We start from the raw sequence: 12,961 nt of genomic DNA on the forward strand, positions 1-12,961 counted from the left end.
ACCTTTATTATACACACATAGTAATATTAATAGCTTTATATTAGAATAAAATAATTATATAGTACCTTAGCTCTACTAAGTAGTAACTAAGAAAAATAGGGGTTATCTATTATCTAGTAGTATAGCTGCTATACACGCACAATAGACTAGGTCTCGCGTGCAAATCTAGATATTATCTATAGTTAAGAATAATTGCGTTAAGTCTTACAATAATACTACTTTCTTATTGTGCATACTAATATTATTATTGTATTTTATAGTATTTCCCGCAATTATAGATAATTGTCTTAGCGCTATGCCTATAAATAATAGAGCTATATATCTTAAATAATTACGCGCAGAATAAGAAAAAGTAATAATATCTATGCTAAGAGAGATATAAATCTAAATAAGACTGTAGGCCTTAGAATCTAGCATATAAATGAGTTATAAAGCCCCTTTTACTTTAGCACTATACTTTTTGTACTCTTATTCTTAACCTAGTTTTAGCTCTAGCAACTTAAGCTACTATCTCTTATCTTTACTCTTTTCTAACTCCTATCTCTTAGCCTCTAGAATGCAACTCTATCTTATTTATGCTGTTACTATGGCAGTTCTCATGGTTTCGCCAGCAATAGCAACTACAAGTCAGTCGCGAAAGCCTCTGCCAAATAGGCGGCCGACGCGGCCTCCTTCACCGCCCCAACTAACTGCGGCACTTTCCCCATATCTTCTCGCGAGACCGCCGTGGGCGGCACCAATAAAGAAGAAGGCGCGTCCAGAAACAAAATTTGCGCTAAAGCCGCGTGCCCCTCCGCCCGTGCAACCTCCTCGTTCGCCTGGCCGTCTGCCTCCGCCGCCTCCTCTCCGTCATATCTGGCCGTCTCTAGTTGTACGCCCGCCTATGGCGACTCTCCAGCCTCACCCTCCCCGTATAACTGGAAATAATGGAAAGGTATAACTCCACAATATTTAAATATATATAACGCGGTCTAGTTATTCTGCTCTAGTTACCAGTTAACCCTTTTATATTTTCTGCACTTACTAATTATCTAAAATAATAATAGTGCATCCCATCAGCGCATAGCCCTGGGACTTGCCACACGTTAGTAAATGGCAAGGATAAGAATTTACCATGTGCTAATGTATCGCCAGTACGTTAGGTCTTAAGTGGTTCTAAATACTAACACTTAAAGATCTATCTAAGCTAATTTGCTTTTATACTAGTGTTCCCAAAAAGAAGGCGCAAACCGCATTTGCATTATGCTAGATACATACGCTCTATGTAAACCTCTAAGGTAATTTCTAAGACTATACTAGAACTTTTAAGAAATTATTAGAAGCTAATTCTAATTGCTATAATCTAATAAAGGGCGCCAAAAACCCCTAGCCTAGCAACTAAATAGCGGCCTAAATGCTGCAATTATTTCGGAATATCTAATTATCTTTAATAATTATAGCCTATAAAGCCTAATTATTAATAATAATTGGAATTCTGTTTCTAACTAGCCTAGATATATATTCCCTTTCTAGTATCTAATTTTAGATAGCTAGTTAGTCTTTAATATTATTAAAGTAACCTAATTGCCTAGCCTAACCTGCTTTATAAGCCTATATTATAAACTAATCTATTATATATTAATAGAGTATTATTTGTAGTATAGTTAGTATAGTTTTTAGAGGTTACTTATAGTTTTAGTATAGTTTTTTAGAGGCTACTATAAGGGGCTAGCCTAGTAGCTTTTACAAGCTAGTATTACTAATAGTTTATTAGCCTAAAAATAAATACACCTAAGAGCTTAGAGTACTCTAAGAAATGTTATACTTATATATAGCTTATTAGTAATTTAGTCTAAATTAAATTACTTCTCTTTAGTTTAAGTAATTAGAATTCGTTTAATTCTCTAAATTAAATAGTATTTAATTCTTAAATTGGAGTGGTTAGTAGGGTTAGAGTTAGCAGGGATACAGGTAAGTAGTTAGAGCAAAAGAGTAGAGTAGAGTAGAGAGATTTATATAGGCTAAGATAGCAGAAAACTAAATTAGGTAGGCTAGCAGAAAAGTTAGTCTTTTATTTAGAGAGAGGCTAATTAAAATTTAATAATTGCTGGATAAACTTTCTACAGGCAGTTTACTAGGCTTTTTTAAAGGTAGCTAGAATAGGTAGTTGCTTATTTATTATAATTAAAGGATATTAGATAGAATATTTCTTGGATAACTAAGAGTGTTAACGCTACACAGGCTTTACTAGCTGCTGACAATTTGCTTGCAACACATACCCAATTACAGGTTGTTAAGTCTGAGGTGCAAGAGCCTGATTTGGTTAGGCTGCTCTCTGGCGATGGATGTTGGGCGAAGTGACTGGGTTAGATGAATGGGTGCAGCTAAATAACGTTACCTGCTAGACCTGTCGTACAAACAGGCTAGCTTTGTCACGTCTGCGATGGAATATGTGACTGCATGTCCCCTTTGGCCCTTGTTTTGAGAAAGTTCATTCGGTATTTGGAGAGGCGTGTGGGGTGTGGTTGCCATCAATGTTGGCGTCCACTCGAGAACGTATTATACGTGCCATGAGCTTCAGCCGGTAACGCGGGCGAGCAGTTCCGCCCTATCCGAAGTAGAACAGTGAAGAAGTCTTGAAAAGTATCCGAATCCAAGGCCAGCGGACGGCCTTGGGTGGAAAGAATGAACCCTGTGAATGAAGCTGAACGTGAGAGCTTTTGGGATATCATGCCCCAAGCGCCTGATATCATGAAGGCCAAACCGATGCACAGCACCGGCTGCTTGAATTGCCGACCATTCGTCCATTTGGATTCACAGGGCCGCTAAAACATTTTGTTCTTGGAAGGCGCAAAATCCTACTTTAGTTAGCTTCAGTTTTTGAACAGTGGCGCGCTAAAAGATGACCTTCGGGGTTACTCCATAATCCGTTTTTGCAAACTCCAAATCGGGCAGAGGCTGTCTAGGCCTTCAAACAAGCATACGAGAAGAGACAATAATAGATGCAAATGCGATATAAAGGGACCCAATGACCCGTTGGTAATGTATGTGTCTTTGATACCAACCTTTCCTCGTTATCATCCTCTTCAGTACTTTTCAAAGTGTATATTCTCAAAAGATGGGCAACCAAGTCCCGCAATCCATAATCAGGCTTTTTGGACCAGCTCCTTAGCCAGAAAGCTCCTTGAGACGATATCGCATTCTCGCGCCTCTTTGTCCCATTCGAGTTTCTCCAATTCATCTCGGCACAATGTCATTTGGAACGGCTTGGGATCCCCATTTTGGTGGCGTGGACCGTGATGCAGCTTTCCAGGTGTTAGACGCATACTTTGCGGCGGGTGGAAACTTTCTTGACTGCGCTAATAGCTATACTGATGAACAATCTGAAACGATTGTCGGCGAGTGGTTACAAGATAGAGGGGTTCGAGACCGTATGGTCATCGCCACAAAATTCACCCTGGATTACAAGTTCCACCAACATGGAAAGAACCAGGTTGTCAACTACGGTGGCAACTCCAAAGTATCCATGCATCTAAGCTTGCGAGATAGCTTAAAGAAGTTACAAACGGACTGGATTGACATATTTTACCTCCATTCATGGGACTACACCAGCGATATTGCAAGCATTATGGATGCTTTACATCTCTTGGTGCAGCAAGGCAAGGTTTTGTACCTGGGGATCTCAAATGCGCTTGCTTGGGTCGTATCAGCAGCAAACACATATGCTAAAGCTCAAGGGAAGACTCCATTCTCTGTGTATCAAGGCATGTACAATGTCACCCAACGCGACCTGGAGAATGACATTATACCAATGTCTCAAGCTATGGGACTGGGAGTTACCGCTTTTGGGGTGCTGGCATCAGGAAAGTTGAAAAACAAGTCGGCCATTGCGGAGCGAAAGCGGTTGGGCAGAGAAGTATTTCGACTTCTCCAATCACAATCCCCCGCAGAAGAGAATGCCTGCAAAGCCCTGGAAGCTATCGCGGAAGAATTAAAGGCCAACGCAGAAACTGTTGCAATTGCTTGGACGATGGCAAAGTTCCCCTACGTCTTCCCAACAATTGGAATTCGTGAACCAGAACAATTACAGGACGTAATGAAGGCAATATCGCTTCGACTCACTCCGGAACACATCACGCTGCTGGAGAACTCGTGTCCATTGACGAAACCATACCCGCATTCTGTTCTTGGAGGAGACGCTGCACAGACTGGAAAGTTGATGGCAGCATTGGCTACACCGGCCACGGCGGACATTGTAAAAACGAGCAAACCCATTGGTTATGAGTGAATTATAGTTAAATGAAGAACTGGCACGCAAACTCCAGTGATTGTGTTTGTTGTGGTTCCTGCCCTAGCTCATAATACGATTCGGTCACATTTCAGCCCTCCTTCAGGAATAGTGCAAGAATTAACAGAGAATAGACATTGAACGGAAACAAACTAGACATCTTGTGAGGCTTGCATCCGAACTTTGTTTTGTATGGTTTCTTCATCAAATACAGTTAGTGCCTCACCGTGAGCCAAGTCCCGCTCAAATAAGGCGCCAATCTTTGTCGCCTCCTTGTCCAACATGGTAAATGGGGTTCGAGATTTGGCGAAGAGGAAATCCATTTCTTCCAATGTTTTACCAGCAGATTCCTACCATCATTCTCAGTCAGCTGGCTCGGTGAGGAGTGAGGCGGCATGAACATACCGGATAGAACATAAATACGACCACCGCCATCAAAAAACAAAGAGACATAAAAATAATGTAGAGTTTCCAACTTGCATCCCCTGTCATCAGCCTGGCCGAGCAAATGGTAGCACAGAGTTTACATACCTAATCTCTTTCATTGCGGTTGGTATGTATAAGGCGAACCAAAAATTCTCAAACAATATCAGCTTGGTGTTCGAGAAAAGTGTATGAAGAAACCGCTGCGCTTACCACAAACCAGTTTGTCGCGGTTGTTATTGACGTTGCACGACCACGCATACTCATAGAGAAGATCTCTGGCGGATACACCCAAGCAACACAAGCCCAGGTGATTGCGAACACGGCCACATAGACATAAACAAAGGCAATTACGGTTTGGGAAGCTGCGGGTGAAGAGAAGTCGAAATTGGTTTTTTGGGTTATTGGGTCATAGATGGGATTTCCTGGTTATTTCGGATGTGTTAGTGTTACACCTGGGAGACAAAATGGAGTGTTTGGTAACTCTTGTCTCACCACCCGTTTTCATGACAACACCGATTATCAGCATTGAGATCCCCATGCCAATACCACCAATGATCATGGGCCACCGACGCCCCCATTTGTCCATGTAGTACATGTTAGGATAAGTGAAGAGGTTAAGTACAACTCCTTGCAAGCCATTTGCTAGGAGAGATGATGAGGTCTCGCTTAGTCCGGCTTGTTGGAATAAAAAGACTGCGTAATACATAATTCTGCCAAGTGTTAGTGTGTGTAATAGAGGGTTCAAGGGCAATGCTGTACTCATACACATTGATACCAGTCATGGATTGCCAAAATTGCTGTCGACCGATTAGTGGTCTGAAAGCTGATTGCCACCTGCTTTGTGATGATACTTACTACTCCTATGCCAATCCACATGCGCCGCCTCTCGCTCCCTAACAAGAGATCGAAATAACTTGGCGGCGGATGGGACTTCTCAAAAGCAATCTTGGCTACGATCTCTGAAAATTCGGCGTGCACATAAGCATCGTCAATATCGCCGCCCGCATGGACTTGGGCAAGAACACGAAGAGCGTCGTCTTGGCGATCTTGTTGGATTAGCCATCTGGGCGATTCTGGCATGAACCACATGGTTATGTGTAGTGTGATGGTGGCCTAAATGAGTTTGCTTTTGGTTATCTTCTTTGTCGACCTGGTAAAGCAGCGACAAATAATACTTACAACCATTTGCAAGCCCATTGGGAGCCGCCACGAAGCATCACTTCGAATGTGGCTGGTTCCGAACTGAATCCAAAAGGCGATAAGTATACCAAAGTTCACAAAGCACTGGAATATACTAATGATTCGTCCCCGAATCCTGAAGAGTGTCAGCCAAGAATCGAGCAGTGGAAACAGTACGGCTTACTCTCGAGGTGCAATCTCGCTTTGATACATGGTTACCTATACCTATAAAGTTAGTGATAGCAACGGATGTGGCTAGGAAGCTAATTGTACCATCATAGTTAAGCAGCCATTGCCAAGACCATTGATGACTCGACCTGCGACGAGGGCTTCGACATTGTTCGCCGCACACGAAATGGCACAACCAATGGTAAAAACGGTCGATCCTAACAAGATGGTGTACCTGCGGCCAAGTCGGTCTGCAAGAAATGCACCGGTCAGAAGAGACCCAGCGAAAGCTCCAGCCAGGATTGCTGCTGTGATGCCACCCTGTAAGAAGTTGCTTGGATGATGGAAGAATTCGAGAAACTGAGGCATCGCCAGGATGCCGCCTTTTGTTATTAACGAAAGATGTCCGTTAGTATCGAACAGTAGCAAATCAAATTCACACATACTCATTGAGCCGGTATCCTAGGTGAGGTTAGCAATAGTGCACGACAAGCGAGATTAGAGCTGGGGACTCTCACATAGCCAAAAGCCAGCCCGCCAGTGCATGGCGCGATGCCATACAAGTAAACTTCCTAGGAGAGCTTGTAAGTTGTGACTACGTTTGTAGAGGTTATATGACATACCTTGCGCATTTTTGCTGTATATTAGTTAAAGTTGACGAACATATTTGGCGTTTCAAGCCGATCATTTACAAGACATCTCACCCTTTTAAAGCAATTTGTTCGTAATAAGTTGCAGCCCACAACCTGGTCCTCCAGGTTTGGCGCCACTCCAAAGAACCGAGTAACCGATGATGTCGCGATGATTGGCTCTTCAAAAGATGGCTCCCAATTTTGGATGATCAGCCACCGTGGCTAAAAGTCTGGTGGAGCTGCATTTTATTCAACTTGACGCTAATGTTTGGGATCCGGGGAAGGCTATGGTCATTTTACCGAAGAACCGATTAAAGATCAGGCATTGGTGCCATTGTTCGGACCATATGTGAAGTTGCTCACTTGACGGCTGACAATGGTTCAAGACGTATGAGACGTATAAGACGTATCTCATGGTGGCTCTTTTGAGTCTGCAAACTATGTTTAGAGGGACATTTTTTTAATCGTGCTGCCCATTTGAACTGTAGGACATCATTCGCCGTTATGGTAACCACGATGAATTGCAAAGAGCCAAAGTTATTAGATGGGGATAGCCACGGCCATGGCAATAACTGGGTTCCTCAAACGTCTACAGACATATTCGATATCGTTATCACAGCATACGAAACACATGGTACGTACACCCTTCTCCAACTGACGGAATTGAAGCCACTAACTAGCCAAGACCTGCGGTTTCCAACAAGTCTGGACTTGTCAGGGTCCGATGCCATGAACCCAGGACCGAATTACAGTTCAGCATACATAATCCTCAAAACAAACACTGCGTTGAAAGGGTACGGTTTTTCGTTCACTATTGGCAGAGGAAACAACCTCTGTACGGAGGCCGCAGGGATGATAGCGGAAAGGCTAATTGGGAGGTCGCTTGGCGACTTGACACAAAAGATGGGCAAAACTTGGCGCCATCTTGTATCTGACTCACAACTGCGTTGGGTCGGCCCAGAGAAGGGTGCCGTGCATCTTGGACTCAGTGCATGTGTCAATGCGCTGTGGGATCTTTGGGGTCGCTTTCTGTCAAAACCGGTGTGGCAGCTGGTTGCGGACATGACTCCAGAAGAGTTCGTAGACTGCATTGACTTCCGTTATATTCTGGATGCCATTACTCCCGCCGAAGCGGTTAGGATATTGCAGCAGCAGCAGACGACCAAAGCAGCGAGACTCGAGGATGCAAGACTGAGCAGAGCTGTACCGGCTTATACCACCCAAGCCGGTTGGCTTGGCTTCTCTGACGAGAGAATGATACAGCTTATTCGGTCTAACATTGATGCAGGCATGGACAAATTTAAGTTCAAGGTCGGTGGAAATCTGCAAGACGACAAACGCCGCTTGAAGATTGCAAGAGACGCAATTGGGTATGACAGAATGCTCATGATGGATGCGAATCAAGTCTGGAGTGTTCCGGAAGCCATTGAATACATGAGGGAGCTAGTACAATTTAAGCCCAGGAAAGTTGCAACTAGCACAGGACATTCCTATTTCGCAAACTAATAACATCTTGTAGCTTTATCGAGGAACCGACCTCTCCTGACGACATTCTTGGCCATGCAGCGATTCGCGCGGCGTTGAAGCCACATGGAGTTGGCGTTGCAACTGGAGAGCATTGTCAAAATCGAGTCATGTTTAAACAGTTACTACAGGCTGGCGCGATTGACTACTGTCAAATTGACGCCTGTCGGCTGGGAGGCGTAAATGAAGTACTGGCAGTCCTGCTGATGGCGAAGAAGTAAGTATCGACCCGTAAAGCGGTGTGGCTGGAACATGATGCTGATGTAGCAGATTTAATGTTCCCATTGTGCCACATAGTGGTGGTATTGGCTTGAACGAATACACGCAGCATCTTGCTTTGATTAACTATCTTTCTGTTTCGGGGGAGAAGAGCCTACTGGAGCATATCAACTCTTTCCGAGAGGTTTTGATCAATCCCGTAGAGACAAAGAACGGCTACTTCGTCACACCGTACGAGGCAGGGTATAGCGTACAATACAAGCTGGATGCGATGGAACGATACGCATTTCCGAATGGCAGCTTCTGGACTAGCCCAGCCGGACAAGCAATTATCCACGGACCACAGGAGTAGCTGACGCACATGGGAGGGCAACTAATGTATTTAAGCTGAAGGAAAATCGTAAAAATACTCAAAGTCGTTTAACCAGTCCTCAATTCGAAACACATTTCCATCTGGTAGACCTGTAGTCTGGCCCATGGTTTCATTTGGAGGCTCATCACATAAGTTAGCCGTATCACGAGGACAATCGGCAAATGCTACTAACTGTTCTGAGCCTGCAACGGCCGGCCAGCGGGATGACATTCTGTTACAAAACGTATTGCCAAGTTCTTGGCTTGGCCATGGCTGAATTGACCGAAGGTCGGTCAGCTGGGACGTGTTGGTCTCAAGATGGGACTGCAGCCATTGCCTGCTATTGTCGGCGTACTCGAAGCGGTTTCCACCTGTGTACGCCTTGCATATGGAATGCGCAAATATCTTGTGATAAAAGCTAGCATGCCAATACGTTCTTCCCAACTGCCCCAGTAGTGCCATGCAAGTATTGAACTGGGTCAAATCGACTTGTGCAGTATTTGAAGCGTTTAGGCGGGCTTGTAAAAATTGAACTATAAGGGGAGGCAGAATGGCCGTGACACTGAGGCGGTTAGCCGTCATTTGCGCTGTAGAGCTTTGCCGCCAAGTCGAAAGAACATACCATATTGTCGGTGCAAGGTGAATGGTGTCCAGCTCAATAAGTTGTCGAGCTAGGTGTGTTGAGGAGTTTGCTAATGCGACCACTTGTGGCAATGGCAGTTCTCCAGTCTTGTCTTGGGCGCAACCGTGAAAATGAAAGGACTGCTGGAGACTGATAGCGATGATGCTAATCAAGACGCAAGTCAGCGTATGTCTGTATCACACACAGTTTGTCTTTGGTCCTACTTGTAAATCATGTGAACGAGTATTCGATACATTGCACAAATCTGGGACTCTGATTCATTGGTCCCTGTAGTACCTGTTAGAGACACGATCGGTCTCAAGTTATCAACCCAGTGTTGCAGGGTTTGTTGGCAAAGGCGAATCTGTTTTTGCAGTGAGTGTTCATCGGTTCCCGTTTCTCGATTCTGCCGAAGTGACAGTATCCCCTCCACGTAAGAGCACAATTTGGCAAATTCCAAGAATATTAGCTTGACAGTTCTGTCATCTGCGCCATCACCATGCTCCTCGAGATGATCTATTGACAAGGGCGCCACAGTGCAGTCCAGACTGTTGATATGCATCGGACGTCCCGTGCCAAGAGCCACAAGTCTGTCACGGCATAGACAAGCCCACCATAATCTTACGCGAAGGTTGCAGTCTGGTACTGGACCTGAGTCTCGATGCAGCCCAATCCCTTGCGCAAGGGTGATTGCTTGTTGCACCCAGAACCAAGTGTGCTTTTGGTTGGTCATGGAGGGATAATAGTGACTTATTAGTAAGAGAGATTGAATGATAACCATGTCATCTCGCTCGTAGTCAAACTCGTATAGAAGCTGTGGGAACATGAGTGAGCCGGATGTGAGCAATAGGGTATTCTTTACCAACCTTGGTCCGTTTGTAGAAAATGTCACGGGTCTCTTGTCGAGAACCGTATGACATCTGTTTAATTACCGATGGCGATATGGACTATCTTCTTAGTATGTACAAAACGTGAATGACAGAGGCAATTTTCTCACTGCACAAGATGTGAACACTATGGCTTGGAGAAGTAGTAGGCTAGGTGTTCCGAGGCGGCTATCGCTGTAGGCATTCTGAAACAGTTCCTTACTCACGATAGGGAAAAAAGGATGGAAAACGTGGAAGTAGTTGAATACGAGTTGATCCAGAAGATGTCTTGGGGGCAACGTGAATGCATTCTTTTGCTTCAAATATTGGACATCATCAGCTGCCATTGAAGCCGTGCGTTCGTTTACATCTCTCGTCGAATCGTCCAATGGGGAAGCGGCTGCATTGTGAGAGCGGCTGGACTTGGTATCCTTGCTGGCTGACAAGTTCCGAATGAATGGGTAATGCGGAACTTGATATGCAGCAACATGTGGAGGAAGACTGCTTAGTGGCTCATCATCGTCATCTTCTTCTTCTGTGAACACATCACTCGCGCCCTTCGTGCCGGAGGAAGGGGGATGGCCAAGTCTCGTAACTCGCCTCTTTCTCGCCCGTATTATGCACTCGAAACCGTCGTCTCGGCATTTTGTGCAAGGCACTCCGTTTTTTAGCACGTCGCACCGTATTTTGCGACAGTGGCAACTGCTGCAAGCTTTGGACGCCCTCCGCTTTCTGTCCGGGTTCGACGGTGGCATACTATGCAAAGAAATAATTTCATGTCCGAGATATGCGGAGCGGTTGGTAGTGTGCGGCCGTAGGATTATTTGTGGATCTGGCGTAGGCGGAGTTGCATGACAAAGAGACAATTAGTCACATTTGGGTGGGTGGTAAATTCTCCAGGTTTGAATTGAGTGTGGTTGGATGATGGGGCGTTGAGTCAAGTCGACTCCATGTCTGGTCCATCATTTGCGGGGATGGCACTAACAACTGAGTAATAAGCCATCGAAAGAAAACCGGACCGCTGTGATCTTCTTGACTGTCCAATTCATGAAAGCCTGGCTGAATTTTGACGCGGCCTTGTTGACCTCCTCCTTGCTGCGGCTGGCACTCCCTTCACCGCCGGCATCGACACCCACCGCTTGACCATATTTGGCAGAGACCTTGAGCTCAGCCTTCAAATTTTGATCCTCCTTGAGTGTATTCGCAGCCTCCTTGCTCATCTCAAAGCGGAATGTAGATGATAGCTCATGCTCTTCGCTGTTGTTAGTCTCACTCTCCGAGCTGACAAAGGCTTCTGTCTTGGTGGCCTTCTTGTGTGTCCGGTTCTTGCTCTCGTCCTTGAGAACATTGTCAACATGGGCCATATCAGCTGCCTGGTACCCCTTTAGCGCTTGTTTGACAACGAGGAGGTCCGCAACGCCAGACGGCGTGACTTTGCCCTTGGTGTGCGGAACCATCAACGGGTAAGGTTGGCAAAGCCGGCATGTGCCTGGGTATCTTGGAGCCGTAGAGCAGCGCTGTGGCACGAGATACAATGGGGCCTCGAGACGTGATAGTAGCGGATCCAACGCCAGTGTAAGAGATGTTCTCGCCTGTGGGGACGAGATTTGCAGAGACTGCACATGCGTATTTGCCTCTCTGTTGAGGACGGCCACGACACCTGGAGGAAGCGCTCATGAGTCAACTTGTAACTAGCAAGGGGAGTCATGAGCATTATGTGAGGACAACGTACTGTTCACTGAATGATCAGTCCTGTTGATATTTCGATCCCCTAGCACTCTCTTGGTCGTGTCACTCAGTTTCATTTGTACCAGCTCGAGGAAGAGTAATCTTACGGAGCGAACTTCGGTACTCCAACTGGTCTCCAACGATGGCATCTCTTGTGAACTTGGGAGAAACATCAGCACCCTCGGCATCCTCTGCCCCCAGGGGCGGTGTTGATGTGCAGGCCGACTTTCCATTGGTCGGCGTTTACACTGACCAGAACCACGTCTAGCTCTAGTCTGGTCTGACAATTGCAGAGATGAACGCGTATGTCTAAAATACACATCCAACCAAGCTGGTCTGATCAGTCGCAGGTATAATTTGCAGATGCATATTGAGGAGTTGATGTCCTGAAGGATTGGGGCGTCTTATACGCAAAAGTATACTTGCGGCTTGCCAATCGGACTAGAACTATCGAACGGATATACGGTTGGGGAGGAAAACTGGGCTATGGTGTCTAGAGCATTATCATCCCAAGCCTCAATTCTGTCCAACAGTGAGGCCAGTTGGACTATGTCGTGTAAGGGGTCTGATCGAGATTAAGGCACTTTTCTCCACAATCTAGTATGGAGCTAGTGAAAGACATTGTTGAACCAGAGCGAGTCTGTTAAACTAGAGGTTCCTCGTTTATTTGTGTGCCTAAACTGAGAAGCTGGGAGAGATTTCTCACTAAACAGTAATATGAGCAAAGTCGCTGTTTGAACCTCCAATTCGGAGACTGTGGAAGGACAGCATCCACACTTCACAGCTTAGCTTCAATGTACAATAAAGGACAGCCCTTGACAATTTACATCGAAATAGAGCGCATCGAATATCTTATCAATATGGAGCGCAGATGTGCTCTAGTACATTCCTGACCAAGAACCTTCGGGCAAGTCCTTGAGACACTAGTTCTACCTGGTTGCGAAGTGACACATGTTCCAGATCCATGACCAACATGGA

General features: G+C 45.4%; 4 protein-coding genes across 4 annotated transcripts; 2 read left to right on the top strand and 2 right to left on the bottom strand.

Annotated features, from left to right (window-relative positions):
* Window positions 1–3,229: 3,229 nt before the first annotated feature.
* Window positions 3,230–4,267, top strand: VFPPC_10157 (aryl-alcohol dehydrogenase protein; the record flags this gene model as incomplete). The annotated part of the gene is made up of 1 exon (XM_018288575.1): window positions 3,230–4,267. The coding sequence occupies one exon, from the start codon at window positions 3,230–3,232 to the stop codon at window positions 4,265–4,267; it is 1,038 nt and encodes a 345-aa protein (XP_018137179.1).
* Window positions 4,268–4,846: 579 nt separating this feature from the next.
* VFPPC_10155 (sugar transporter) lies at window positions 4,847–6,672 on the bottom strand (the record flags this gene model as incomplete). The annotated part of the gene is made up of 10 exons (XM_022428696.1): window positions 4,847–5,115; window positions 5,186–5,403; window positions 5,459–5,490; window positions 5,549–5,806; window positions 5,873–6,008; window positions 6,057–6,091; window positions 6,146–6,423; window positions 6,487–6,502; window positions 6,559–6,612; window positions 6,664–6,672. 10 exons carry the CDS (start codon window positions 6,670–6,672, stop codon window positions 4,847–4,849), a joined length of 1,305 nt encoding a protein of 434 aa, XP_022284005.1.
* A 516-nt stretch (window positions 6,673–7,188) lies between these two features.
* On the top strand, window positions 7,189–8,767 carry VFPPC_10154 (L-galactonate dehydratase; the record flags this gene model as incomplete). The annotated part of the gene is made up of 4 exons (XM_018288573.1): window positions 7,189–7,306; window positions 7,358–8,042; window positions 8,192–8,413; window positions 8,467–8,767. The coding sequence occupies 4 exons, from the start codon at window positions 7,189–7,191 to the stop codon at window positions 8,765–8,767; spliced, it is 1,326 nt and encodes a 441-aa protein (XP_018137177.1).
* A 3,179-nt stretch (window positions 8,768–11,946) lies between these two features.
* VFPPC_16887 (hypothetical protein) lies at window positions 11,947–12,156 on the bottom strand (the record flags this gene model as incomplete). Its single annotated transcript, XM_018294640.1, has 1 exon — window positions 11,947–12,156. The coding sequence occupies one exon, from the start codon at window positions 12,154–12,156 to the stop codon at window positions 11,947–11,949; it is 210 nt and encodes a 69-aa protein (XP_018137175.1).
* Between the last annotated feature and the right edge of the window lie 805 nt (window positions 12,157–12,961).

This window comes from Pochonia chlamydosporia (genome assembly GCF_001653235.2).
Source record: "Pochonia chlamydosporia 170 chromosome Unknown PCv3seq00010, whole genome shotgun sequence".
In the NCBI taxonomy this organism is placed as follows: domain Eukaryota; kingdom Fungi; phylum Ascomycota; class Sordariomycetes; order Hypocreales; family Clavicipitaceae; genus Pochonia; species Pochonia chlamydosporia.